A 27,143-nucleotide genomic window follows, 5' to 3' on the forward strand; every position below is an offset into this window, starting at 1 on the left:
ACAAAACAATAATTTGAGTGCTTTTCAAAGGAATTCTTTACATACTTCAGTTTATCAAGCATTAATGAAACTTTTTTCATATTAATTATATTTTATTCGATTCGCAAGCATGCACAAGGAATTAAAAATGCTGTAATAATTGTTGCTATGAAAAATGTTGCTAACATACAGTAATCTTTTGGCGCTGTGGATATAAATAATGGTTTGGTATAAGAAATTTTGAAATATAAGAAATTCTGTGGAAAAAAGTGTTCCATTTTTGCAAAACTATTATCAGTAAACATTTGGCATTTAAAATTTTGAAATCACTTGAAAAAAACTAGCATTATATGTGCAGTGAAAATAAAATACAATAAAAACATCAAAATATATTTTCCTAATTAGAAAACATGAAAAATTTCATTTGACCCTTTCGTGAAATACCTGGAAGCAAAGTCCAGGCTCACCCTCACAGTTAGTGCAAATGTATTTACACTGCTTTTCGCACTTCCTTTGAGTATCACACACACTACATCTTTTTTGAAGTTTTTAAATCTACCTTCGCCCCGGCACCAGCTATCACTGGAAAGTGGGAGAGTCCCTTTTTTAGTTGTGGGGATGGGGGCAAGGCACTTATTTCCGAGGACAATGAGCAATCATTTACTTCAATTCTGTAATCATATAAGTTCCTCTCGCTGCCACTGAATTTACTGTACAGAATGTAGCTGTTTACCAACATTATTTGGAATAAATGAATGGCTAGTCTTTCATTCCATTTGTGGGACTTGTAGGCAGATGTAATAAGAAAGCAACTGGTTGCAGTGATCGACACCTCCCATAAACTTTGTACTAAGTAAAAAATAAAAATTTTACTCCACCACTGCTTCCCGTTTACCTCTGAAGGACCTTTCAGTGGGTACGAGGTTACAGTATGTATTGAATTTAATCAGATCAAGAGGTAGAGGAACATTATTGCAATAACTCTTCAAAAATACACTGTGCCCCTTATTTTTGAAGTCTTGTAAAAGTTCGTGGACCACTTTGTCCCCATGTCCGCATCCACCTGCATCACTGAGCCCAGAGCATAAAAGATCATCCGATGCACTAACCCTGCTGGCTCACAGAGCATGTACATTTTTATGCCATGTTTGAGTCTTTCCCTTGCCCGAGCAGCATTGATTCATCAATGCATAGTCCTCTTCTGGGGAAACACAGGAAGTCATTGTTTTCTGGAAGCAGTTAAAGAGTGCTCTAACTTAGGATAGGCAATCAGTCGGAGCAGGTTCATTTTCATCTGCATTTTTTTTGCAAAATGGAGGGCTAGCAATATCCCAAGAAATCCATCCCATGGCATTGATTGGCAAAATAACTTAAAGCTGAAAAATATCGACCTTTTCCAATAGTCCAATTTTTGTGATCCATATGAAAAAGCAGGCCCAACCACACCTCAAACTCCTCTCCGTTCGGTGGCCGCCAGTCTGTTGCACGGGGCGACAGGTTTCCTAGAAATATGCACTCTGCATTCCTCTCTGTTTCTCTTATAACAATGTCATAAAACTCGACGATAAACACAAGGGAAAAGTAATCTTTGGCAATTGAGCCACTTTGAATTTTCTTTAGACCTGGGGATCCAACAAAGACAAGGGTATTCCCATTCACTGGGGGATCAGCGCCCCCAGCAGCCTCAGATGCAACAGAACCCCTTGCCGCCTTGGTCGTGCAAGGTTCATTGCCACTTTCCGAGTCACTTTCTCCGTATCAGAACCGATAAGAAATGAAGACCCGCTCGAAAATTGCCAACCAACAAGTCTATTACAAGAGCCCTTTGTATTTCATCCTCCCTAAGTGTTTTCCTCAGTTGTTTTTTTCTGCGAAGCTGTAAAATGTAAAGAAAAATATTTTTATCCTTCTAAATATTTCTATTTCTATCCTTATTAAATGGCCTTTCCCTCCATGGAAATGTACGTTCTTGATGGCATACGCTTCCAAAATAACCCAGTTTCGTCCATGTTAAATATTTGTTGTGGCAGGTAACCTCCTTCCTCGATAATTGCCCTAAAAGTTTTCATAAATATCGTGCAAATAATTTAGTCTAAATTAATTCGTAAGAATATGTAAATGTGACCACTCACCAAAAAGACCAGAGGGAGCGGGTGTTTCATCGCTACTATTGGGCCGTCATCAGCACTGAATGGATTGAGGCTATGAAAATTTGGCTTTTCTCTTTTTAGGTACTTCTAAAATGTAATCCAGAGGTAAATGCTTCAATACTTTCATGAAAATTTATGATATGCAGTGAGTCCTTGTTTAATGTTGTCAATTCGTCCCTGAAATATGCGACGTCAAGTGAAACAACGTCAAACGATGCAGTATTTCCCATAAGAAACAATGTAAAAAATTTAAATTGGTTCCTAACAATCCGTTTCTTTGTAAATAATCCAGAATTTCCGAGGCGAGAATCCAAGGAGACCAAAAATCGGAGCCATTACTTTTAAAGAGACGTCGCGATCAATCGGGAGACACCAGAACCAAAGATTACACAGCTAAAATGAAAAAAATATGGCACTCATAAGCATGAAGATGAAAGCCGAGTCACTTTCACGCTTATATGATATTCTTTAACCCAGCGGAAATAGCAAGAAACATTCATTACCTATTACTAGAAGTCCGTGAATTTCGTGAGACACGATATCGGGAAATAATGCAAAATAACACGAAATGACGTGAAATCGATAAATAAAATGAAATTTCGCGTTTTTTGCGATTTTAGGTGGATTAGCGAAAAAATCACATCCAATGAGTCATAATCCATTGTTAAACGCTACGGACGTTCATTTGTTCTATCTCATTACGATTCCAAGGTCAATTGGCTCATTTAGTCTCGCCCATAACGCATCCATCGCATAATACATATCGCGCACTCTAGTCATTTCTCCACCAGAATTTGCCGTTTCATTTATCACAGCATCTCTCTTTGACTCTCTCAATGGCGCCGTGCTGTCAACTGCCCGATTCGCTTCGTTTAAAGACATCCATAGACACGTATGGTTATTAGAAAGTATGAAATGCTAGCAGTTGGGAGAAGGGAAGGAAGGGACAGAAAGGATAGGAGGAGATGGGGTTCTCCTTATTAGCAGACGGATCGTCGAAAATTCAGCTCTTCACTGAGCTAAAATGCAAAAAAAATCGTTTCAACATTGGCCAAAGCTAATATCTAATTCTTCAGGTGCGAAAGCATCTCCTTCTAGATGTTGCAGGATCGATTATTGGGAAATAATTTTTCAAGTTTCTTTGAATGCAATTACGTTTTGTTATGTGTGCTTCTTTCACTGCCTTTCCTGACCGATTGGCAACAGCTGTAAACGAAACTAAGCGATTTTGTTGTATCTGGCTGCTGTCCTACCTTCCCTCAACACCTGGGTGAGAGGTATCAAAAGGGAACCCACGACATGAAAGATAAGTTATACAGTACTATGGTTAAACCGTAGCTACCTAGCACTCAGTTTGAAAACACCATCATGATAGGTTGTGTTTTGCGGTTGCACTGTTTTTTTTATCGTAATTCCAGCTTTAAATATTGAACATAGGATAGGAATTTTAAAGTGCCAAAAGCTAGTGATACTGTTCATACCACAGCAAGTGAATTCAGCTGAGAAGGATTTTATGTGAAAGACAGAGTATTACTGTGCAAAATTTACCATAAAAGATTTGAATTTGAAAGATGTGACACTTTGCTAAAGCGCATCAGTAGCTATACACATATACATGCGAAAGAAAGGGTACCCGCAAACGACAGCTATCATTTGAACGTACAGTCACTCAAGTCAAAGAAAGCGAAGAAGGAGCTTGTTGTTGCTACTACTGAAGCATTTTTAAAGGCTTTATTTAGTGTAGAGAAACTTCTATAGATATGGTAGCTAATGAAAAAGTTTTTAAGGGATGAATACACTGTTCACCCCCTCCCCCTATTTTGTAAAGGATTAATATAACATAAAATATAAGAGGTGAAGGGGGGTATACGAGTGGTATAGGAGGGGTCTAGGTGGTGGTATAAAGAGCTGCCACAAAAATCTGGAATATGGGTTTCCTTTAAAACAAGTGGCATATCCAACAGGAACCAAAGGTAAATCATGGCCATTGCTGAGTAAAACAACCATTAAAATTGTCTTCGACGAGTCGATGAATGGCCTCTATTTGTCTGGATCATTCTTAATTGCTAATTCCCTCATCAGTCCTTCAATATCAGTGCAGAAAATCAGATCATTTTCATCATCCATTGAAAAAAATTGGGTGAGGGTTGACTGTCTGCCTCTGTAGTAAGAAATATTCACACTATCGGCCGAAAGATTCCATTACTGCAAATGTGAGCCAATAAGTTGTGCTTTACCCTTTGGTAAGTCTACATCTTGTATTAGATCACTTAGGTCCTCGTGTTATGGGATGAGGTGCCCTTTATGACTAGTCTGGGGTTCTTCTACATCAGGGCTGTATTATTCATCTTGGTGGCTAGGACCTGCTTCCACTCCCGGTGTAGCTTCATTCACTAAGACATCCAAATGATCGAGGGTGCTAGTAGCTTGAGCTTTAGGGATAAGAATAGCATCAATATGCATCACCGGGCGAATTGCTGACAGAAAATTCAGATAAATCATTTCAGGATTGTTTTTTTTTTTATTTAACCCGTAGTGTCAGTTTCGCAAAAATACCGTATAAGCGCGTGTAAGAGGCGCACCTTTTTTCCCAGAAATTGCAGCCGAAAATGAGGGTGCGCCTCTTACACAAACTTCCTATCTTCCCCCCCTCCCCTTCACCGGTCGCAAGTCTAAGGGGAACTGAGTGGCCTTGGTTTCCAGTGTGAGTCAGTCATCTGTAATCCTAGGTCAAAAACAAGTGGCAGGCAGGGGAGTTTCTCCCTTAGTGACGTATTTTTAAAATGCTCCTGTTTGCTTTTCTTGTAAGCATCGCGCCGTCACATCGGTACCCCGGAGGTGAACATGGAAAAGATCGCGCGGGGGTTTTTCGCTCCGGAGGGCGCGCTAAATTTACTGCCACGAGTGGGCATCCCACGGCATTTATACTGCATATAGTAATCAGTTATCAAACGTACAGAAATGCGTAGTTTTGAAGGACATACCTGGTTAATAGTCAATATCTGTCTTGCCGAGTAATTTCTATTACGCTGAGGACCTGATTTTCCAAAAATCATCTTCAGACGCTAATATGAGGATTATTGCAACTGAAAATTATATTGGTATCAAAACTTGCGCTTTAAAAAATTCGAACGAGTGTGTTCATTGTTGGACTAAATTGTGGATGGAAGAAATCAGAAATGCTTATAAGTGAAGAGCGCGGAAGGAGAGGTCCAGGGGAAGGAGCGCGATCCCTCCCCTCCGTATTTAAAAATTTGGCGGCATTTTTTTAATACTATCGCGCGGTGTTGCAGACGTATATTTGATAACTGTCGAAATTCCAGTACGCCTGGAATTTCGACAGTTGGGGGATTTCATCTCAAATCAGGCAGAGGGGTGTCAGGTGACCATCACCGATTTCTCTGGAATTTATATATGTGAAAGCAGTACCCTTATGATGAATAATGATCACTTTATCACATCTCAGAACCGAACCGTCATAAGTTACCGTCCTTTGAACATTGCAGTGTCAGGCCTCAGAGTAAAAAATGAAAAATCACATAAATGCTGATTACTAAGGAACCATGGTCCATAAAGCAGTGGTTATAGTTTCATTTTGAAGAGAATTCATTTATGCATATTATGGCATAACTTGCAAGTCATTTGAAGCAATAATAAACAAATAGGACTTGTTTAAACAATAAAAATTAGTCATTATTTAACAATTTATTACTAAAAAAGGCCACCTTTTATTTTCTTTAAAATTTCTCAGAGGGTAGTTTAAATGCTCTGCTTTCAATTAAAAAAATAAAAAAGGTAGTATTTTTATACTTTTTGTTTTAAGGCATGTCAAAGTTAGGCATGTTTTTGACTCTTTTACACCAAGATTGCATACCTTCAAGGGGATAAAAATGCAGTTTCATTCTACTTAGCATTCATAACAGTGAAAAATTCCTATCTGAATGATTGGTTACATCTATTGAGTGAAAGAAAGTTCAATCTTGTTTACTTCCATGGCATCCAATGTGTGCAAACACCCACTGCTACTGGCTGGAAACGGTGAATGAGTCGCAATTTGCACAGAGTATTTTTCAATGGCACTTTACATAAGTCTTCTACTTTAGGCCATGTGGAACAATTCGATGGACATTGTGGATGTATAAGTAAGACACTAATGCCATTCTCTTCTAAACACACTGCAGTGATTTCAGAAATTCACCAGGTTTTTCGGAAGCACACGATGAAGTCATTCATGGTGAGATTTTGAGTACTGTATGTCTTAATGTCTGATTTTGTTAGTGTCACAGCCTGTTTGATTGTGTGGATTACAGAGAGAGCTATAGTTGTCCTTTGTCTGTTAACTACCAAGACATAAAACTGTTGATGCCATGTACAGGTGCTCCTTTCACCAAATTATTTTTTTGTCTACATAGGGTGGTTTCCTATTATTGTTTATTGCCTAAATCGAACGATTATTACTCCTGGAGTGCATATTTCATGCTTTTAGATTTTTAAATGATGATATCTGTTTTTGCAATTGAATGAAAATTGAAAATTTTCAAGCGTACGAAAACGCGACTCCTGAGTATGAATGCTGCAAAAGGCCCGTGTTACCTCTGGCTGCTTGCTGCCGAGCATGGCGGTAGCATAGAGTTCCCTTCTAGCTTCTTCATAGCTTCGATGCTCAAAATAGGGGTGTGCCTCTTACACGTGTGCGCCTCTTACACACGCTTTTACGGTAGGTATGCGTTTAATGGCAAGTGGGTTCAACTCAAACCATTGGCACTCCGAAATTTAGGGAAAGATTTCCCCAGTTTAGCCATACACAAAGACTTCTATGACAACCACTGCAACAGAATTTAGGGGCCCACGATTTGTCTTGGTCACCAATTTTACACCCGAAATGAAGTTCATAAGATTTTCGCACAATTGCAGTCATCGCTTTCCTTCGGTCTTTAAACACTAAATCTCCACAGGTGGTACAAAATGAATTGGGATGATTTATGCCGGATCGCTGAATGATCGCGAGAAAACACTTTATCGCTCGCAAAATAACACGCTTAATCGAACACACTCTAGAAAAATAAAGAAAGAACTTGGAAGAAAGAACACGACATGCAGGAAAGAGTGTGAATAGACCACTGGTTTATTTCATAGATGATCATCAGCAAAAGCGACTGCCAAGACACATGAAGACATGTTAAAACGTGTCCAAGCGTGCCAAAGCATGTGGTGAGTAACTTTTACAGTGTTTTTCCCAATGTATTTACAATGTATTTCACAACGTTTTCCAATGTATTTAATGGAAAGGTCTCAGCTCTTACTTTAAAAGTAAGAAGGACAATGAGGTCAAATCATGAGCCCCCAAACGCTGTTACAATAATATTTTGACAACTCTGATTTGTGTACAGATTTTCTTGGCAGCACTTTATACCACTTCCTAGAGGGGAAGGGGTGTATACGAGCGGTATCACTAGTATACCCCCCTTTCCCTTCTTATATTTTACGCTATATATTAATCCTTTACAAAATAGGGGGGGGGTGAACAGTGTATTCATCCCTTAAAAACTTTTTCATTAGCTACCATATCATATGCCATAAAAAACGAAGAAAAATGGTTATTTTAATGTTTTTTAAGTTATTTTTTTCTATTTTAACCCCCTAAATCTTTTCAACCCCAGTGAAGTTTGTCTCTCTCTTGACCCTGATAGCCTTAAAACGTCAGTTTTTTCAATCAGAAGCAGATAACATTAGTAAAAGTCCCTTGAAAAGCTACAAGTTTATATAAGGGGTTGTTTTCCCCAATTTAGGGGTTGCTCGTAAAAATGGAGGTAGATAGAAAAAAACAGATGTCATTTTCAGATTCAGCGACCCAAAAAAAAAGCGAAAGAGCGAGCCGGAAACACCCTAAATTGTAGCCGAGCATTTTTTGAACTATTTTTTTGCAGAACAGTGTTATTTGCTCAAATGAAGATTTAACATACACTGCCCACGCCAACCTTTCCTGCCAGACAATAACCATCAATTCCATTAGATGCACTAGCGTCCTATTAGCTTATTAATTGTTTTTGGTCGCGCATAATTTGTACAACGTTATTGCGAAGCACTGATGACGTTGAAAGATCAAGGGTTTCAATTTTTGTTTTCAACGTTGTTTCACAACGTTATTGTGAAACAACGTTGAACGGGACGACGTTAAACGAGGATTCACTGTATTTATATCAGGATAATGTAGTAGCTAAGGCCATGGCAAGATAATTACTTAGGAGATCTTCCAAACGATCATCTTGGATAGGACTTCTACGCTCCCTCATGGTGGTGGATTACTGCCCTCCTTGTTCCGGTTCATTTCCCTTTCAATCTTGCATAGATTATTAATTATTACAGAAGGTACCAGACTACTTGCCTCACTAATTCCGATGGCTATCATCTGGGCTGCGAAGGGAGGAAACAAAATACACAAATGTGGTGTGCGTATTTTAACCCACGCATAACCACTCTTAAAGATTACCGAGAGAGAAAGCTGAAAAGTTTCAAAGCATCAATGAATAAATTCCTGCTCAGTGGGCACGTTTCTAAAATTCATAAATCCAAAATAAAACATTTGAATTTGCAAATTTTTGCAAGGGAAATTTTACAAAAAAGTGTCGCCTTTGTGAGAAGTTGTTACGATGTGAATTTATCACTCAAGCCATAACTGTCCAGGACAAACACCTCTCTGCCATTGAAACAATACATACATGGCAAGAGGGGAAAAAGTGTACTGATGTGTACTGTACTGATGTACTGATAATGTATGGGTATACTGATGTCATGACAAAATTTATGACTTGCCTACGGTGCTCAAGATTACCATGTTTATTTGACCATTAATGGTAAGCTCAGTAAGATAGTGGTAGGTATAGATCAAGTAAGTGATAGGATTCTGGTGGTAGAAATTGAGGTGCAACCCACCAACCTTGTGGTGGTTCAAATTTACATGCCCACTAGGAATCATAGGGAGGAGGAAGTAGATGAGGTGTATGAACAGCTCGAAGAAATAATCAGAAAAACTCCGGGTAAGAAAAATCTGGTGGTGATGGGGGGACTGGAACGCCTCAGTCAGAAAAAGGAGGAATGGAAAAAAAACAGAAGAATTTGGATAGGGAATGCAGATTGACAGGGGAGAGAAAGCAGCAGAATTTTGCCGGAGAAACAAGTTATTCATAACAAACTCTTTGTTCAATCATCATAAAGGGCAGAGGTACACACAGAAAAGTCCAGGGGGTATGAGTAAATATCACATACGCTACATCAAGTTAACACAGAGTTTTAGGAATAGTGTGAAAAAATCGCCTAGCTTCCCTGAAGCAGATGCGGATTCAGATCACAACCTGGTACTTATGAAATGAAAAGTAAGATTCAAAAGACGTAAGAAAAGAAGAAAGGCTAGAAAATGGAACGAAGAAGCTTGGAGGGGAGCTATGAGGAGGGAATACTAGAAACTAGTGGAAAACAGTACACAGGAGATTAAAGATACACACAATGAAATGGAAGGGTGGGACAATATTAATATGTTGCCAACCGATTATAGAGATTTCTGTTGTGCTCTGGGGCTGTATTCTGTATTTCGTCGGTACCGCACCGATCAGTCTCCCTTTCAAGCCCACCGATTAGACATTATCCCATACCGACGATGGTTTCCATACCGACGACGACAGCACTTCCAGTGATTCTGTATGGTCGTCGGTTTCAAACCAGTCGGTATGATTCCCCTCCTTCCTAAAGAAGGAAAAACCGAATATATCCGAAGTTATAAGTCCCGTGACGTATCACCACCTATGAAAGAAGGGAATGAACAAGTGAAGACTCATTGGTATCCAGTTTTTTGTCGTCGTTATAAATCTTTTTATTTGTGGAAATTACGACTTATTGTTTGATTAAGATAATCAATATTATGTAACTTGTTAACAATGCTTACATAATGTGTGGTAGTAGTGCTCTGCCCACAGAAGCGAAGGAAACAATATTAAAACATCGAAATATAGTTTGTATTGTAATGGTTCAAACACCATTACGCAAAGCCACCTTGCTCGGCACATTCGTTTCCCTACCCACTTCATGCCGATAACCTTTCCCACCCTCTAGACCCGGCCTGCGAGGGAAAGTGTGTTTGCGTAACGGGAATAAATGATGAATAGATCAAGGTTGTTTGTGAGTAGTGTAAGTACGTTTAGAGGACGGGAATTCAGGTTCTTTTTCCAGTTTCAGAACGTGTTCCCCCCCCCACTTCTGTGTTACCTCACCCCAAGACAGGGGAATATATAAGGACGTGCAGGTTCTTTGGGAGGTAGATTGATTTGGGTGCTGGGCGAAGCCTATGCCCGAATTTGGTGCCACACTAACACAGACAAGGCAGTGAAGAAGACGGGCCGAGATCAACCCAGCATCGGGTTGATTTCTTCAAGATACGGTCTAAAATGAGAGACCCCACCCCTTTCCGAGGAGCAAGGACCAGCATGGAAAGACGCATCCCTTACGTTCCCGACGCCGCACTATCCAAAATGGAAGGAGGCGACTGCAGCCGGAAGGAAGGAACGAGTTTGCTAGATCTCACCTGGTCGAACCACAGACAACGGTCAAGTAAGATAGTAACCATTTCCCCCCGCATGCCTCCTATCTTCACCTGCCCAATTTCAAGACAGATAGTCACGAAATACGTCAGTTATCCAGTGGAAGTGAAAGTTGGTTACCAAATTCTATAATAACACTCAAGGGATGGACTCTTATTTACCTACCCCAACATTACATAACTAAAGCAAATTGTATCATTCATTGCGTGTTAACAATCGAAATATTTTTTTTGTTGTAGCTTTCATTTCAATTCTTTCATCTCGCAAATCAGTTTATATTGTTTTTTTTCTCATTGATGTCTCATTAGTTGCTTTCATCCACTTATACTTCATTAGTTTATAAGAGGGTTATTTCTTTATGCAATATTATTGTTCAAATTATACCTTGGTTAGAAGAAAGTTTGTGAAAGTGTTTTTCAATCTCTTCCCGGGTCACCTTAAATATCCCTTACCATTCCTTTTGTCCCAGTCATTTTCCTTTTTGAATGCGTTGTTTTGGATGGTATTAGCATCAGAACTTTACCCTAAAGGTCAGATCGGGGACCCCACCACCCGCAACTATCTCCTAGGGAGGAGAGTATTTTCATTTATCTTAAATTGTACGATGCGAGTAAGATTGGTTTGTCCAGTAGGTCTCGTGCGGGAGGGATCAATGTGGATTTTGGTATTTTTTTTTTGTTTTGTGAGACGTCTCCCCTCGGTTCCATCTAAATATATCCGGGTAAGCCAGGGAGGGATGCCACAGTATGTGATGGAGATTGTTGTTGCTGGAATGAATTACTGAAATTATCCTTGAGATCGTATTTTCTATTTTTATACACTGGAACCGTATATTGCTATTTATTCATGATATGGTAATATAATTGTCATTACGTAAGTTCCTCTTAAATATTATCAACGGAAGGCTATGCCATTGGCACAGTTGTCGTGATGGCATAAATGACTCTTTTTGTGGTGCTGCCTCACCGCTCATAGCACACTCCTGAGAGCTGCTCGCACAGTGCGACTCAGCAAAGCGCTTCTGGGTTGAGGGGAGGGGGGAAGAGGTGAGTGGAAGAAAGGGGAAGAGGGGAAGGTGGTGGGATTTCTGAACAAACATTTAAAATGCAACATTTCCTACATCACAATTTGAAAAATTGTATTCAAATCAATCACGCATTGCATAGTCACAAAGTTTAACAGGTGATATAACTGAGGAACCATTTCTGCCTATACGTTACATCTTCCATGGAAGACAGAAAATTTTTTCCGTCTCCTGTGCTTATAGATGACGGCAATTTAAAAAAATTCTCTTGTAACAAAATATTCCCTCCGAAACTATATGATCATGTTTACAATTCATAATTAATTTCCTCCATTAATCTTAGCTGTTTGGTGAAGAACAAATTTTAATTTTTTGTCTCGTATTATTTTCATAAATTTGCCGTTGCCGAAAACTTTTACATGAGCATCGTCCACCATTTTTCTTTCACCATGCATGGAATATGTACGAGAGAGAATTACAATAAGGGTCATGTGAGATTCTTTAGCCCTTTCCCTACGAAGGCCGTGTTTCCACGCCTTGAATTTTCCGACGCTAAAGGCCGAAGGCCGTGTTTTCACGGCTTTGCGGTCAAGCATGCCAAGTGGGTTCCCAGCGCCATTAGGGTCCCTAGGCACGAGAGGTTTGATGATTTCTTACTGTCCATGAGGGGATTATCTAGGCCCATTCCGGCACTTAATGACCCACCCAAGGTCCTCATGGTCACTTATTTGTTTATAAGTTAGAATAACTAAAAACGTACATGTTGCATTTATTGAAAATCAATGCCAATAATAACATTCTGGATGTTCAGCTGATCGGTTCCAAATTTTAAACGTAACTCTAGCGCTCATGTTAACAGAGTTCATCATCACCAAGAACAAATTTTGGAGACGCTAAGGTTAGATGTTTAATTGTTATTTTTAAACTTTACAACAAATTTATAGGAGTGATATTGTTATGATTTACATCTAATGTACAAATGGTAACACAGTACATTTCTGTGCTCATTTAAACAGTCATGCATTTTAGACATTGACTCATAAGGGTTTCCGTGTAATCAGGCCTCAAGGCTTGGGTTTTTCAAGGTTATCCCAATTAGATTCCCATGAAAAAAGCAACCAGAAATAGTCCAGAAATGTTGAGGCCACCCAAACAGTGACACAGAAACATATCCCAAACAATTTTAACATTAATTACTGTAACACAGTTTAGGTTAGAATGTAGACAGTCTGAGCAACTCTCCCGAAATGTTTGTGATGGCAAACTTAATAAAAATTCCAATTCACCTGTAAGGCCTCAGCCACAAAGGAAGCCCAGCTTCATCCCATATCCTCCTGAGAGTGTCCAACAATTGGTAAGCCAAAAGCTCCTGCCGAAGATCATCACCACATTTCACGATCACCGATAACAGGTTCCATCCAGGGCGGTGGCCATAGGGTGACTCTGCCTTCACACGCTGCTCCTTGCTCTCCCACGATTCCTGCAAAGAGCAGATCCCCCCTTAACGGATGCCCCCTTACCACGACCCCCCCCCCCCCCCCCTTCCTCAGATGACCGACAATAAATGAAGCTGAAGAAGGATGCAATGCAAACCAGCCAAAAATAATGTTTTTGCATGAATCTAAGACTGTTTTCGTTCTCTCCCATCCAGACAACCCCCCTCAATTATAGAATGTTATTCATGAGATGGACCATCCATTGACCATTTAGCAAATTTCCTAACCCTCTCCTTACTCTCAAAAATTATGTTTGATTCAAAACTAGATAACTCAAAGCCCCTCTTCTGTCTTTTGAATTTTGATTTAATGATATTTATTGAAACCAGAGTTCATATACTTTTCAAGTTTCAAAATATTACGGGTTTTCCTGATTTTTCATTGACAATTTCAGAAATTTTATCTACTTTTCTAGAGCATACTTTTATATAATGAAAACAAATAACTGCTCTGCCAGCCAAAACACTCCACAGATCCTCATTGATCCTAGACAACGACAGCAGGCAACGACACTACTAAATAGAAGGCAACATGAGGTTTGAAGGCAGCAAGATCACTGAAGCATCCAAACTCCAAAGATGAAGGAGTTCCACCACAATTTAATCATTCATCAAAAACTATACAAAGGAGTGTTTTGGGTGACAAAACTTCCATCGGTCACAAAATTTTACTTATGATTTCACTTTTCATGCAAATGCTTCGATTTTTTTCTGACTTTTTCAATTTTTTACTGGCATTTTCCTTACTTTCTTTGGACCTCAAAAATTCAGTGATACATCCAAGTTGCCAGGTTTTTAGGATGTATACAAATCCTGTGAAACTTACATTTCCTAGGTAGAAGATGGCATAACTGCACAGCCAGATGGGTTTACAGCAGTAGCTTTAGAAAGAATGCACAGAAATGGATTTTCTCACCTTCAGCATTGATGCAGAAGGGTCATCCTGGTGGCGAGGGAATGTTGCTCCGGGAGCAGGAACCAAAGCCTCTGACAAGCGTCGGCGGACATCACCCGCAGCAATCAGCACGGGAGGAGATGAGTCAGAAGACTCTTGAGACAACTGAGATATCGTATCCCTGTCAGCCATCTTCCGTCCTTGCTCATGCATCAGCTGTTGCCATGAAATAAAGACATAGGGCTTATTTCTACAGTTCTTGCATCATCATTCCATGCTTATTTTGCTGATATTTTTGTCATATTCTTATTCCAGTCATAATAATTATGATTACCAACATAAAACACAATATAGAGTAATTTTGTTCCTTACAATAGAGAGAATAAGCCAAAAAGATACAATTCATGGTTTTGTGCACATAAATTTTTGTTCAAAAGCCATAGTGGAAAGCACATTTAAACCTCTATCTTTCAGGTGTAGGTTCGAAAATTTTCGCACCATTGATCAGATAATCTCTGCATTCTCTGCGGGTTTTCACCACTTCCGTTGGCCTTTGGGCAGCAACAGTTTTGCTGACATTGCAGTCAGCATCTTAAGATCGAACTGAAGACGCTGACTGCAATGTCAGCAAAACTGTTGTCGCCAAAAGCCAACGGACGCGGTGAAAACCCGAAGAGAATGCAGAGATCACCTCAGGGTTAAGTGGTTGTCATTGACAATGTCAGAACTTCATCAACCACAGGGACTGGTTTAGTAGAAGAAATTATATATGATAATATTGTTGATAGCAATCCAACTCCAGCTTCCAAAGAAACACTTTGCCTAGCAAGTAATGAAATGTTTATCCATGAATTTAACATAAACTTATTTAAAATGATAACAAAGGACTGCTTAATACTCTGCTTGCTACACTGTGGCATTGGTCATTGGTATTGATGTGGTATAGTTATTCTTCAGCTTTCATTTTGAAGTGGGATGAGTAAAAGAACTTAATTTTATGTTACCCACTCTTTGAACTCGACAACCTTCTAATACAAACACAAATAGCTACATATATTCAGAACTTGATGCGTAGTTTTTCGCGGCGTTGTCTAGATGATGTCTCCATGTTCCTGAGTTTCACCGCGTGGATTTTCTTTGTGACGACAGTTTCAAATTGAATCCCGACATCGACCTGAAGACGCCGGTTGGAATACCGGCGAAACTGTCGTCACAAAGAAAATGCACGCGGTGAAACCCAGGAACAAGGAGACATCATGTATTCAGAACCACAATAATAGCCATGTAGCTTGAAGACAATACACTTAAAATTTGATTTCACGCAGTTTGAGGGACCAAAATATGGGCACTGTGTAAAATCAAAGTGTCTTCCTTGTGGTGTTTGGTTCCAAAAATAATAATTTCACATTCTTCAGCTAAAGGCTATCCACTTTATGAACTTCATCGCCAATAATTAGCAGTACATTTCTATTTTCTCTGGCAACATTTCCACTAGACATGAACTTGTTGCCTAAAAAGTTCCACAGACATCCATGCATGCTTATTTGCATGATATTGCTGGCGTCAGTGCAGTGATGGCAAGGTAAAGTCCTCACCTGCCAAACAGGAGGTTGCAGGTTCGAGTCCCACCTAGGAAAGTTACCCCTATCCAGGGCATGGCTGTTTGTGAACAAGTTAATAACCCCTATTTAAAAGGCTGTTTTGGGTGGTACGGAAATAAATACAGTGGAACCTCGATAAAACGACACCCCACGGTGCACCAATAAACACTCGCCATAGCGAATTGTCGCTTTACCGGAGGTGGTGCAAATAATAGCCAATATACCTCATATTACTCCTTTATTTTTATTTTCTCGCTTGGACGTGTTTAGTGTTCTTTTGGCCACGGTGTGTTCCATCAAATGCCTTCTATTCATGCAACTCATGGACGTACGGGTATGCTGACGACTGCTTTCGGCCGCCCGAGGAACAAAAGAAGATCAAGCATTCGCGAATGCTAATGCCACAATATTTTCACCAAAATTAACTACTTCTTTATCGAACGACAGTTTACCACATAAATTTGAGACCAAGCACTCCATTAACTTCATTTCTAAGAGATCGCTAGCGATTACAGAGATTAAGGAGTCTTGGTGTAAGTTTTTCCGGCTGTGAAACCCTCGCTATGGCGAGAGCCAACACCAAAAGGGCCTCGTAATAACGAAATTTTAAACATGCTTATTATAGGATCAATTGACGGTGCATCGGCTATCTCTCGTAATAGCGGGGGTCTCGCTATAGCCCGTACTCGCTTTAACGAGGTTCCACTGTAAATAAAATAACATAAAAAAACCACAGGTTGGGCAGAATCACAGTTCACAATAAAGATAAAAAAACACTCACAGTAAGTACTAGATTTTCGGTGGCGTATTACCACCTTCCTCAGAGTTAGGTAGGAGACTGTAGGTAAAGGATAGCTGAGGGAAGGGGAAATAGTGGGGAGGTAGGGTCCAAAGGGGGGGGGGGGGAAGAGTGTGCTGAGGCAATTAAGGGATTATCGGTTGATATTTAAGCCGGGAGGAAGAAATGCTTTAAGTAGCCATATGTACATTAATTCAATGGAATTAAGTTTGAGTGGGTGGTCTGTGGGGGGGGGAAGGGAGGCCAAAACTGATACATTGTGACAATCATTGAATTGACGCCGATGAGTGGCCGCATGTTTTGCCACCGGGAGGGACGCAAAGTGAGAGGAAGTGCATGATGCCCTGTGGTTGTTTATCCTTATGTTAAGGGGAGTAGAGGATTTGCCTAGATATAAATGGAGGGACGGTGTTGACATTGAATAAGATAAGCTACATACTTGGAAGTACAAGAGGCCGCAGGGGGTGGTGGTAGACAGGAGACGAGATGACTAGGTATAGAAGGAGGGGTAAAAATTGGGCAGGTCTTGCATCTAGGACGACCGCAGGGTGAAGGTGTACTATTGGGAGTGGTGGGTGACTTATGTAACGGGTTCGTTGAGTAGAATAAATCTGAAAGGCTTGCAGGTCGTCTGAATGTGACAGTAGGGGGTTTGGCAAAAAGATTGGCTGTCGACTCATTATTTTTTAGAATAGGGAAAAGGTCTTTAAGGATAAATTGCAGGGATTGTATTCCAGGAAAGTAAGTGGTGCAGAGGGAAAGGTCACGCGGTTTATTTCTATTGTAAGGTTCTGGGGGGCATCTGTGTTTGAGAATTTTTTTATACAGGAGGGACTCTGGGTAGCCTCTCTGGAGGAGGGAACGGTGAAGGTTGTGAAGAAAATTATTCAGGGCATAAGGATTATTACAAATCCGGTGGCCTCGAATGGAAAGGGAATAGGGAAGGGAGCGTTTACTGTGGGAAGGATGACAACTGCTAAAATGAAGGTACTGCTGCTTATTCGTGGGTTTTATGAAATATTTACTTGGAAGTGAAAATTTTCCAATATTTTTTAGCATCACAGCTTAAGAGCTTTTCCAATGACAACAGGTTTCAATTTTTTGCTATCATCTTGGTTTGTGGTGAGAAGCACTGTCAGGTTATCCTTACTTCTTTGATCTCCATGACATTTCTTTCCTTTGTGATGCATTGTTTTGCCAGGAAGAGTTTTCCAGAGGAGACCTGTTTCATCCACATTATATGGGCCTCGTGGTACAGATGATTCAATGATTGACTCATTAATTTGATGCCACTTGCTAACCAAGTTTCATCTACTATCCCTTGAGTTTACTTCGGCGGCAATCAATAAAAAAGACAATAAATGTCTCTTCAAGTTCTGAATACTTTCCTGAGGACATACATGACAAATTCACATGAAAGGATGAGAAAAATATCCACTCCTTTGATTCCAAGATTCTTTTTAACATTGACATTGAAATCCCATTCAACTTAGCAATTTCTGTTTTGGAAAGGGACACATTGCGCTCCACGTCATTAATTATTTTAATTTTCTTCTCAAAAGAAAGTTTTCCGCATCCTTTTTACTTTAGAAGGTTCATTATTTCTGCCTTAGCTTTAACAACAATTAATATTGTCCAACCAAATATACCTCCTCCTATTGCTAATCAATCAAAAAAAATGTGCCAGCAACACAATGTATGCATCTGAGGACTACCAACAGTTTGATTATAATTGCTAATATGGATTCTCAAGCAATAAACTCGAGGTACAAATCAAAAATAATGCAAGAAAATTAATATGCCAAACTTTGCAGACACAAAACTAAAGTTTTCTCCCCTGCATGCTTTCGATTTGCAGCAAAATTCAGTGATTGATAAGTCACAGCTGCATCTTCAATCTAGAATAGTCATCTATTGGTAGGTCTCTACTCCAAGGAGAGTAAAAAAAAAAGAACAGCAAGGGCTATCACTGGTTACATGGACCTTTTGTGATTAAGTTCACATCTCTGGCAATCATCAGTCTTAATCAAAAGTAGTAATGGAAAGACAGTTATTGCCTTTTCTTTGTGGGTTTGATATCCTTCTATGGCAAATTTGAACCAAGAGCGATATTCACATTCATCAGGGAGATTGAAAAATTACTGAGGGGAAGCAATAATTAGATTCACGATGTTTTCAGTTTCTTGCTCAACAGCATGACGTCATGTCAACCATTCCTGTATTCATTTTGCAACTTATTGAGATGAATAAAGAACAGAACTTCATATTACTCCAGTCGGGATTTTCCAGCCCTGAACATGAGCACGATACAATATAACGGCATCATTTCCTAGGTGCTCTTGGCAAAGGATGAAAGTCGACCTTGGACTGTCTCGAAAACTTCTTACGTCATTACCATCTATTGGATGGCAATATGAACTATTGCGGGGCTCTGAGGCTCCGATGACCTTAGAGCCCTGACTACGAAATCATATCTGATTACCATACGGAACATATGAAGTACCGTATAAGCGTGTGTAAGAGGCGCACACGTGTAAGAGGCGCACCCCTATTTTGAGCATTGGAGCTAAAAAAAAAAAAAAATTTTTTGGTATTTTTTTAATCCTATCCTATCGTACAGTGTTACAGACTTATGCCTGGACTTTAGACTGTCATCAAAATTTCCACTTTAAATACTAATAATTCACGCGGCGTTTTTCAGCTAAATTTACATGATATGTATGGCACTCTGAGATGATTAGGTATTCAATTGTAGTCTTAACCTTATGATGCTTATTAGGGACGGTCGGATAGGATACCTCAGATCCAAATATCCACGAATAATGCCCTTCACCTCCATGTACTTCGGATCCAAATTTGTCGAAGAAATTGAATCTGAATCCTAAATTTCCAATCAATGCTTTCGCGAATGCAACGTCCCATAAGAGGGAGTAGAAAGAGTTCCGATCCTCTCTTCGCAAACACTGTTGCACTACGATGCTTGTCCTACTCACAAACAATTTTGTTTAAAAGCTCTCGCAGGAGTATTGCAATAGAATTGCAGCCATGGAAAATTTTAAAGCAAAACACAACAGGCACATAGCATGAATCTTCCCAAGAGAATGGACAACAATTGGGGGAATCTCAGCACCATAAGATAATAACCACACGGTAGATTTCACAAAATCACCCCCCGTTTCTTTCCTTTCCAAGAACCCATAGGCCATAAATCACTTGCCTCAAAGGAAAATATAAATTTACGCAGGAACAATCACAACTTGTATCATCCCGTCTCACAAACTGACCTTTTTCGGTCTACCAGCTTCAATTCTCCCAATTTCTGGAGGCCAAATGCTAGTTGAGTCACCTACTGAGCTCGAAGATATCTCGATAGCTTTCAGCAATTGCATGATTGTATGACACGCATGAGGTTCAAAAAAGAATGAGACCTAACGCGACGCATATCTGACAGCATTAAGTTTTTTTAGCTCTAATTTATTGACACAAAGATTTATAGTTACAACAAGGCTACTAATATTCAAAATAGTCCAAACAGCACAATTTCGGAAGAAACAAGCGTAGCATGAGCGCATTCAAACAAGACAAGACGGACTGGAAACTTCAAGCAACTCAAACTGCGTATATCACATTCCTGCGCCTTCGCCCCTTCACTTTGAAGTCAACGACGTCACATGCAAGATCAGATGTGTTCTTCCCTTTCTCCTTCGCCCTCAGCCTCGCAGGAAAGATGGAGGGAGCGAGCTCCTTCCCCTCAACCTCTCCTTCAGCACTCTTCACTTATAAGCATTTCAGATTTCTTATATCCGCCATTCAGTCGAACAATGTACACACTCGTTTGAATTTTTTAAAACATCAGGTTTTGACACCAATATAATTTTCAATCCCAATAACCCTTATAACAGCGTCTGAAGATGATTTTTGAAAAAGCAGGCCCTTAACGTGATGGAAATTACTCGGCAAGACAGATGTTGACTATTGACCAGGTATTGTCCTTCAAAACTGCGCTCTTCTCTACGTTTGATAAGCGATTACTATATACAGTATAAATGCCGCAGTATGCCCACTCGTAGCACGTAGCAGTAAATTTAGCGTGCCCTCCGGAGCAAAATACCCCGCGTGATCTTCGAGAAATATCTGTCGTAAAACCGTGTGTACCCAGCGGAAGAAACTTTCTGACCTCCCAAAATCAATTTTTTTTACATGTACAGGGTTTGTATAAAAAGTAACCGGACTGAGCTTGTGACGTCCAGGTAAAGCGTGCACAAACTGGTTCTTGGTGCTACAGTGATAGAGATGCTTGGAGGGTTAGCATTGTGCAAGAGAGTGGTACGTGTTCATTGACCTTGTCTGAGTGAAAATGGAGCAACCATCGAGCTACGTGTTAACATCAAAATTTGCGTCAAACTCAAGAAAATGCCTACGGAAACCCTTCAAATGATCAATGATATTTACGGTGAGGTTACTGTATCCAGAACTCAAGTCTTCCAGGGGCACAAGAATTTCCTAGAGGGTTGCGATGACATCCACAACGAACAGCATGCCGGACATCCATCAACCAGTCACATGGACCCAAACCCATGATGTGTTGAACACTGACCGTCGGCTGAGCTTCCGAGAAATTGCAGAGGTCGGAATTGATAAGATGACCGTTCACGATATTGTTAAGAACGATCTGGGCATGAGGAAGATGTGTGTGACACTGGTGCCTAAACGCCTCATGGAAATGCAAAAGGAGCGTCGTGTTGCTGTCACTTTGGAAATCCTTGATCGCCTGCAAATGGAACGGGATATTTTTGACAGCCCGAATGTGGCACCACCGGACTTCTTACTATTCCCCAAGATCAAGAAAGTACTGAAGGGGACGCGGTTCGGGACTCTGGAAGCCATTCAACTTGCTACAACGAGGGCTCTAGATGCCTTACAGAATGTCGACTTTCAGGGGGCGTTTGAGCACTGGAAAATCCAGTACCTAAGGGTAATCGACTCCAATGGGGACTACTTCGAAGATTTCTAGAGAAAAAGTGTAGAAATGCTGCCAATAAATATGTTTTCTGAGCTCAGTCCGGTTACTTTTTATACAAACCCTGTAAAACATAGGCCATTTGGCGGTATAAAGACTATCACTCGCAAACATGGGATTCTCATAAAAAACCGTACTCACAAAACCGGGCTTCCACTGTGTTATATATTTCAAGAGGCAGACTTAATTTGACACACCAAAAATTCTAATTATCCACAATTTTTTAGCATTTTTTGAGTGGAAAATGCTAGGGACCAAGAGAAGTATAGCCTCATTCATTTGCCAAAGTCATTGTTAGACACTTATGGGCCCACTAGGCAACTCATTTTTTTGGCTTTGAGAAATTGGGAGCTTTGAAGAAGATCGACTGAAAAAGGTCAGTAGGGGAGAAAGGGAGAGGAGTGGAACACGTTTCTATTGTTCTCGTGTAACTTAATATTTTACTTCGAACGATTCAACGCCTTCGTAACATGAAACCTGTGCAAACAATGACCTGGGTGCCAGAGGCTTGTTGGGGGGAAGGGAGGGGGGAACCATTAGAAAGGTGGACTGAGGACTGATGGGTGGGGGATAGAAGATTTTGGGAAATGTGGGATGTACAGTAAAACCCCTCTTTTACACTTTTGAGGGGGACAAGGAAAAAAAGTGTAAATCGCGGGAAAGTGTAAAATCGAGGTTAGGCACAATTTAATGAAAAATAACCCCTTAAATATAGTTAAATGTTCTATTTTTCATATGAATCATGTTCTAAATGAATAGTAAGTATAAAACCTATAATTAAAATAACAAAAAATTCTTTATTAGTACTGAACTCTCAGTGAGGTAGATCATACAAAACATCAGTCTTCTGAAAGAGATCCTTTAACACAGGACGATAAATAAGTAAATACTGATAAATGAGTAAAACGGATAAACATTTTCCATTAGCTCCATAAACATAAAAGAATCTTCTAAAGCAAAAATATTTTAACCTTTGGACAAACTAAACAAAAATATTTGACTTAAATCCATTTAACATTTAATTAAAAACAATATGTATCAACTTAAACTCTCAAAAAGTCTTTCAAATTTTAAAGCAATTAAATATGTATATATCACAGAATTTAAATTAAACATTCTGGGGTGAATTAAGTGATGAAAAAAGAAGCACCATTGCAATATGTTCTTTTAACAAGCCTTCTTCTGGAAATATTCCATTATCTTTTTTTGCTGAGTCATTTTATTTGTGCAAATTATTTCTACTCTTTTTTTCAATTATGTCCAACAGCTCTAATTATTTCTCATTTCCTGCAACAGTTGATAAATGTTGCCTCAGTGCACTGACAGCAGACATAGCATTGATTGTGATTTCTTTTGGCATTTCTGTATCATCATCATCCTCCTCACTTGCTGTCTCATCACTGTCATGCACGTCAATAGCTTCATCAATAGTAAGTGACTTACATGTTGATAACATCTCATCCACTCCCACAAAATCTGAAAAACTTATTTCATCTCCAAATAATGACAACTGATCATCGGCTCCCAAAGCTATATTACCACCTCTCCCTTCTTCTAATGATTCTTCATAGTCCTGTACACAGTTGCAGTCTTCAGAAAAACTAAATCCTGCTTTTTTAAAACAATTTGCGATTTTGCCCTCATCAACTTCTTTCCATGCTCGTACTACGTAGTGTAGTGCATCTAAAACAGATACAGTAAAACCCCTTATTTACACTTTTCTAGGGACCCAAGAAAAAAAGTGTAAATTGCGGGAAAATGCAAATTGTGGGAAATAGAGAATTTTCACTTTTATTCACATACTGGCTTTGGAAATGTTAATTTTTTAATTGTTCACTAACTAAGCATTATTCCATAACATTGCTTCCCTCTGAAGCACAGCTGGCAACAAAAATAAAAAAATAATCCTGTTTTGTCTGCATTAAAAACATCTTTTGGGCTGTAACCTTCCAGAAGTCTAATATATTCACATTCTTTCCACTGAGTTGCTGTCTCTAAGTTAACATCTTTGCTTTCACCACTCACCATCTTGTATACAAGACTGTACCTATTTTTGTCCTACCTATTCTATCCAACCAACCATTGTAGATGCCGTGGAATCTTCGATTCCCAATATTCTGGGGAAATACTTTTTCTCAAGTGCCTTTGGGCCTATTTACACTATACATTAATGTCTGCTTGCATTAATGATTTTTGTGGACCGGAACGGGACAGGAAATGTACGAATGTAGGCAGGGGCAGATCCAGGATTTTTCTTTCTGGGAGGGGCACAGAGAGCCTGACAGGCAAAAGATCTTGTCGTAATTGAGATTAAAAACAAGATATAACAATGACTTTACAAAATTCTCTTTATTTTTATATCAAAGTTATTCTTATTGAATTAAATGATTGAGCCTCCTTGAGTAAAACACAAAATAAAGCGAACGTAATGATGACCATCACGGACGGATCCAGGATTTCTTTCTGGGGGGCACAAGCAAGGCCATATCCAGGATTTTGTTCTGGAGGGGGGCACAATGATACCATGTTATACAAAACGAATGCAATGATAACTGAACCGTATTAAAAATCTTGCATATTTTTTAAGTGTCTGGGGGGGCACATGCCCCCCCATAGATCCTCCTGTGATAACCGTATTCAAATTTTGTCTGTATTTTTTAAGCATCTGGATGGGGCACATCCCCCGCCCCTAAATACGGCTATGAATGCATGAACCAAATTTGAACAGGTTCTATTTTCTGTTCATGCATACGCACAAGTTGGGTGAATACACGGTGCATTTTCATGTTCATAATTTAGACATTAACTTGTACGGGTTAATTTACTATGTAAACAGGCCTTTAGATGACACCATTTGCAGGAACATTTGATGATCTTGCACCTAAAAACTACTCTTTTAGAATTCGTTCTATTTCTTCTTACCTAGAATTCTTCACATATATTCTCTTTTTTGATAAATGTCCGCACTGGTTTGCATATTTTACAATGGCATCGCGATTTTTCACCACGAATTTGTTTGAATCGATGCGGGTTCCGGTGTGGGAATCAACTAGCTCTAAAATTTTCATTTTCTCGTCATTTAAAAATGTCCGTTTTTCACCTCGAATTTCCATTTTCAAGCCGGATAAATTCATTTCCCGTACTAATTGAGGATAACTTGCCAACACACGAGTGTCTGAACTACTCCTCGGCGATCAAGTGCGTAGTAGAAACGGTCGTGCGACTTCATAATTTTTTAAAGTCACAGTTGTTTGCGATACGCTGCTATGTGAATGGGATAATTCAAGTTTAAATAAGTTTTTCTTTAAGTATTTAATTAACCCGTCTACGCTACGCAACTGTTGAATGAAGTCAGTGCAAATGATGACAAGTTTTATAGTTCCGGCATTTATCATGTTTCAGCACGTCTGGTTTTCTTTCAAACTCTCGTATCAAATTATAGGCTACATGATTATTGTCAACATTGCTTCAGGAGTTCTTGCATTATAATTATTACATAGCTCGATTGCTCAAAACACCTACTTTCATATCGTGAATCTTTCCGCCGCTGAAAGAAAACGAGATAACGTAGTTCAACTTTCCGACGTTAGTGGCGTTCTGTCCCGCCACATTCAAATTCTTCCCGAAAATAGTTCTCATTGCGTCTCTTTCTCTTGGATTTTTAAATACAAATGCGCGAAAAGAAGCCAAAAGATATTTTTTAAGGGCTGATATGCACTATTTATTGTTTTAGTGGGCAAATAATTTTTTTTAGCCGGCACGTCGTGACGCACATGGCGGGAAAACGAAAAAAGCACGGCGTAAATACAGGGTTCTATTTACATTGGAGAGATAGGAAATATGACGGGACCCAGAAAAAAACTTGCAATTTGCGGGAAAACGTAAATTCCGATAACGCAAATACGGGGTTCTACTGTACTTTGAAGTTCTTAGGGTCCCTCCCACTGTCTATAAGATTAATTGCTTTTCTCACTAGAATCCTGCGGTTGTTGGATTTGAATACATGGATTATCCCTAAATCTAATGGCTGTAATTGGCTGGTACAATTGGGTGGGAAGAACGCCAGTTTTATATTCCTCAAATTCATATTTTTTGGGTGGGCTGGGCATTGGTCTAAAAATACTACAATTTTTCAGTTTTGTCCATCCATCTTGGCATCTAGAGCCTGCATTTGTTCCTGAAATAAATGTGACGTCATCCAAGCTTTGGTATTAGCGGCATAGGTTGAGGGATATGTCTTGATATTTTTAAAACATCTAGGATTTTTGGATTTTCCAATGACAAATGGCCTCAAATTTTCACTACCATTAGCATTAGCACCTAACAATACTGTTAAACAAGCTTTGCTATGCTTTCCACCATGGCAAGATTCACCTCTAAACTCTAAAGTCTTATGGGGAAGTGTATTGAAAAAAAGGCCTGTCTCATCTAAATTGAAAATGTCTTTTGGAGCATACCCTTCTGTATGCTCACTTAAACAATGTTCCTTCCACTGTGCCATTGTTTGGGGATCAACACTATTGGACTCACCACAAATTGTTTTGTATACAACATTATGCCTAGTCTTAAACCTGCTTAACCATCCGTTTGAAGCCTTGAAGTCTTCAATTCCCAGCCTCATTGCCACATGTTGCGCTTTTTCCTTCAAAATAACTCTGCTGATGGGTATGTTAGAGGACCTGGTGCACTGAAACCATTCTTTTAAAATTTCTTCTAGTCTATCATACTTTGAGTACTTAACATATTTTCGCCTCTTTGCACTGGGTCCGCATTCCACTGCACTGGTTTCTATGTTTTTGCGAGTTTTAACAACAGTGTTTAATGTGGACACTGGAATCCCAAGTTCTTTGGCAAGGGAAACGCGTGAACCTACATGCGAGTCAACTCTTCCCAAAATTTTTATTTCATCTTCTATTGAAAAAGTTTTCCTCTCGTTTCTGGGCCATTCCGTATTTGATTCGCGTTTATAGACGCAGTCACAAAAAAAAGCAGGGAAAAAGAGATTACGATTAAAACAACTTTTAAATTAATCGTCAATAATATCGTCAATCGTCAAATAGCGTCAAACCAATTTTAGGATTGTTGACTAATGATGATGAAAATTAATCGAAGAACTTGGTAATAATGTACGCAAAGGAGAACACCCAGTGCGTGGATCATCACGAGAACGACCACGAATATAAACATAGCATCTATAATCGTAACAACGATGCTTACAAGTGAAATGGAAAACCTACAATACTTACCACCAACAAATGGAATGAAATTAAAACATCGCAAACAACCTGTCTTAGGAAATCCCGCGAGTAGTCAGAAACAAATGATGAAGGAATTATTCTAGAAGTTCAAAGAGGCCGTATTAATGATAATGGCGCTGGTGACAGGTATGCCAAAAAGGCAAGGAGGTTGTAAATACAACTTCTTTTCCTATACAGTGAAACCTCTCTTAGCGACCACTCCTATCCAGCGACCACCCCTCCTAACGACCAGTCTTCTTCGGAACCGATTGTGATGCCCGTATAGTCAATGTATTTATTACCCCTATTCAAAGACCACCCCTCACCTCGACCAAAGACCACCACTACCACG

At 39.5% G+C, this 27,143-nt stretch overlaps 1 protein-coding gene across 2 annotated transcripts in view; it reads right to left on the bottom strand.

Annotated features, from left to right (window-relative positions):
• LOC124163613 (phosphatidylinositol 4-kinase beta) overlaps positions 1-27,143 on the bottom strand; it is a 176,795-nt gene that overhangs the window by 46,912 nt on the left and 102,740 nt on the right. For both annotated transcript variants that reach the window (XM_046540631.1, XM_046540632.1), the window contains exons 10-11: positions 14,156-14,350; positions 13,031-13,224 (exon numbers count right to left, since the gene is read on the bottom strand). In XM_046540631.1, the coding sequence (XP_046396587.1) occupies positions 13,031-13,224; positions 14,156-14,350 (389 nt within the window). The remainder of the gene's footprint in view (positions 1-13,030; positions 13,225-14,155; positions 14,351-27,143) is intronic.

This window comes from Ischnura elegans, chromosome 8 (assembly GCF_921293095.1).
Source record: "Ischnura elegans chromosome 8, ioIscEleg1.1, whole genome shotgun sequence".
NCBI classification, from domain to species: Eukaryota; Metazoa; Arthropoda; class Insecta; order Odonata; family Coenagrionidae; genus Ischnura; species Ischnura elegans.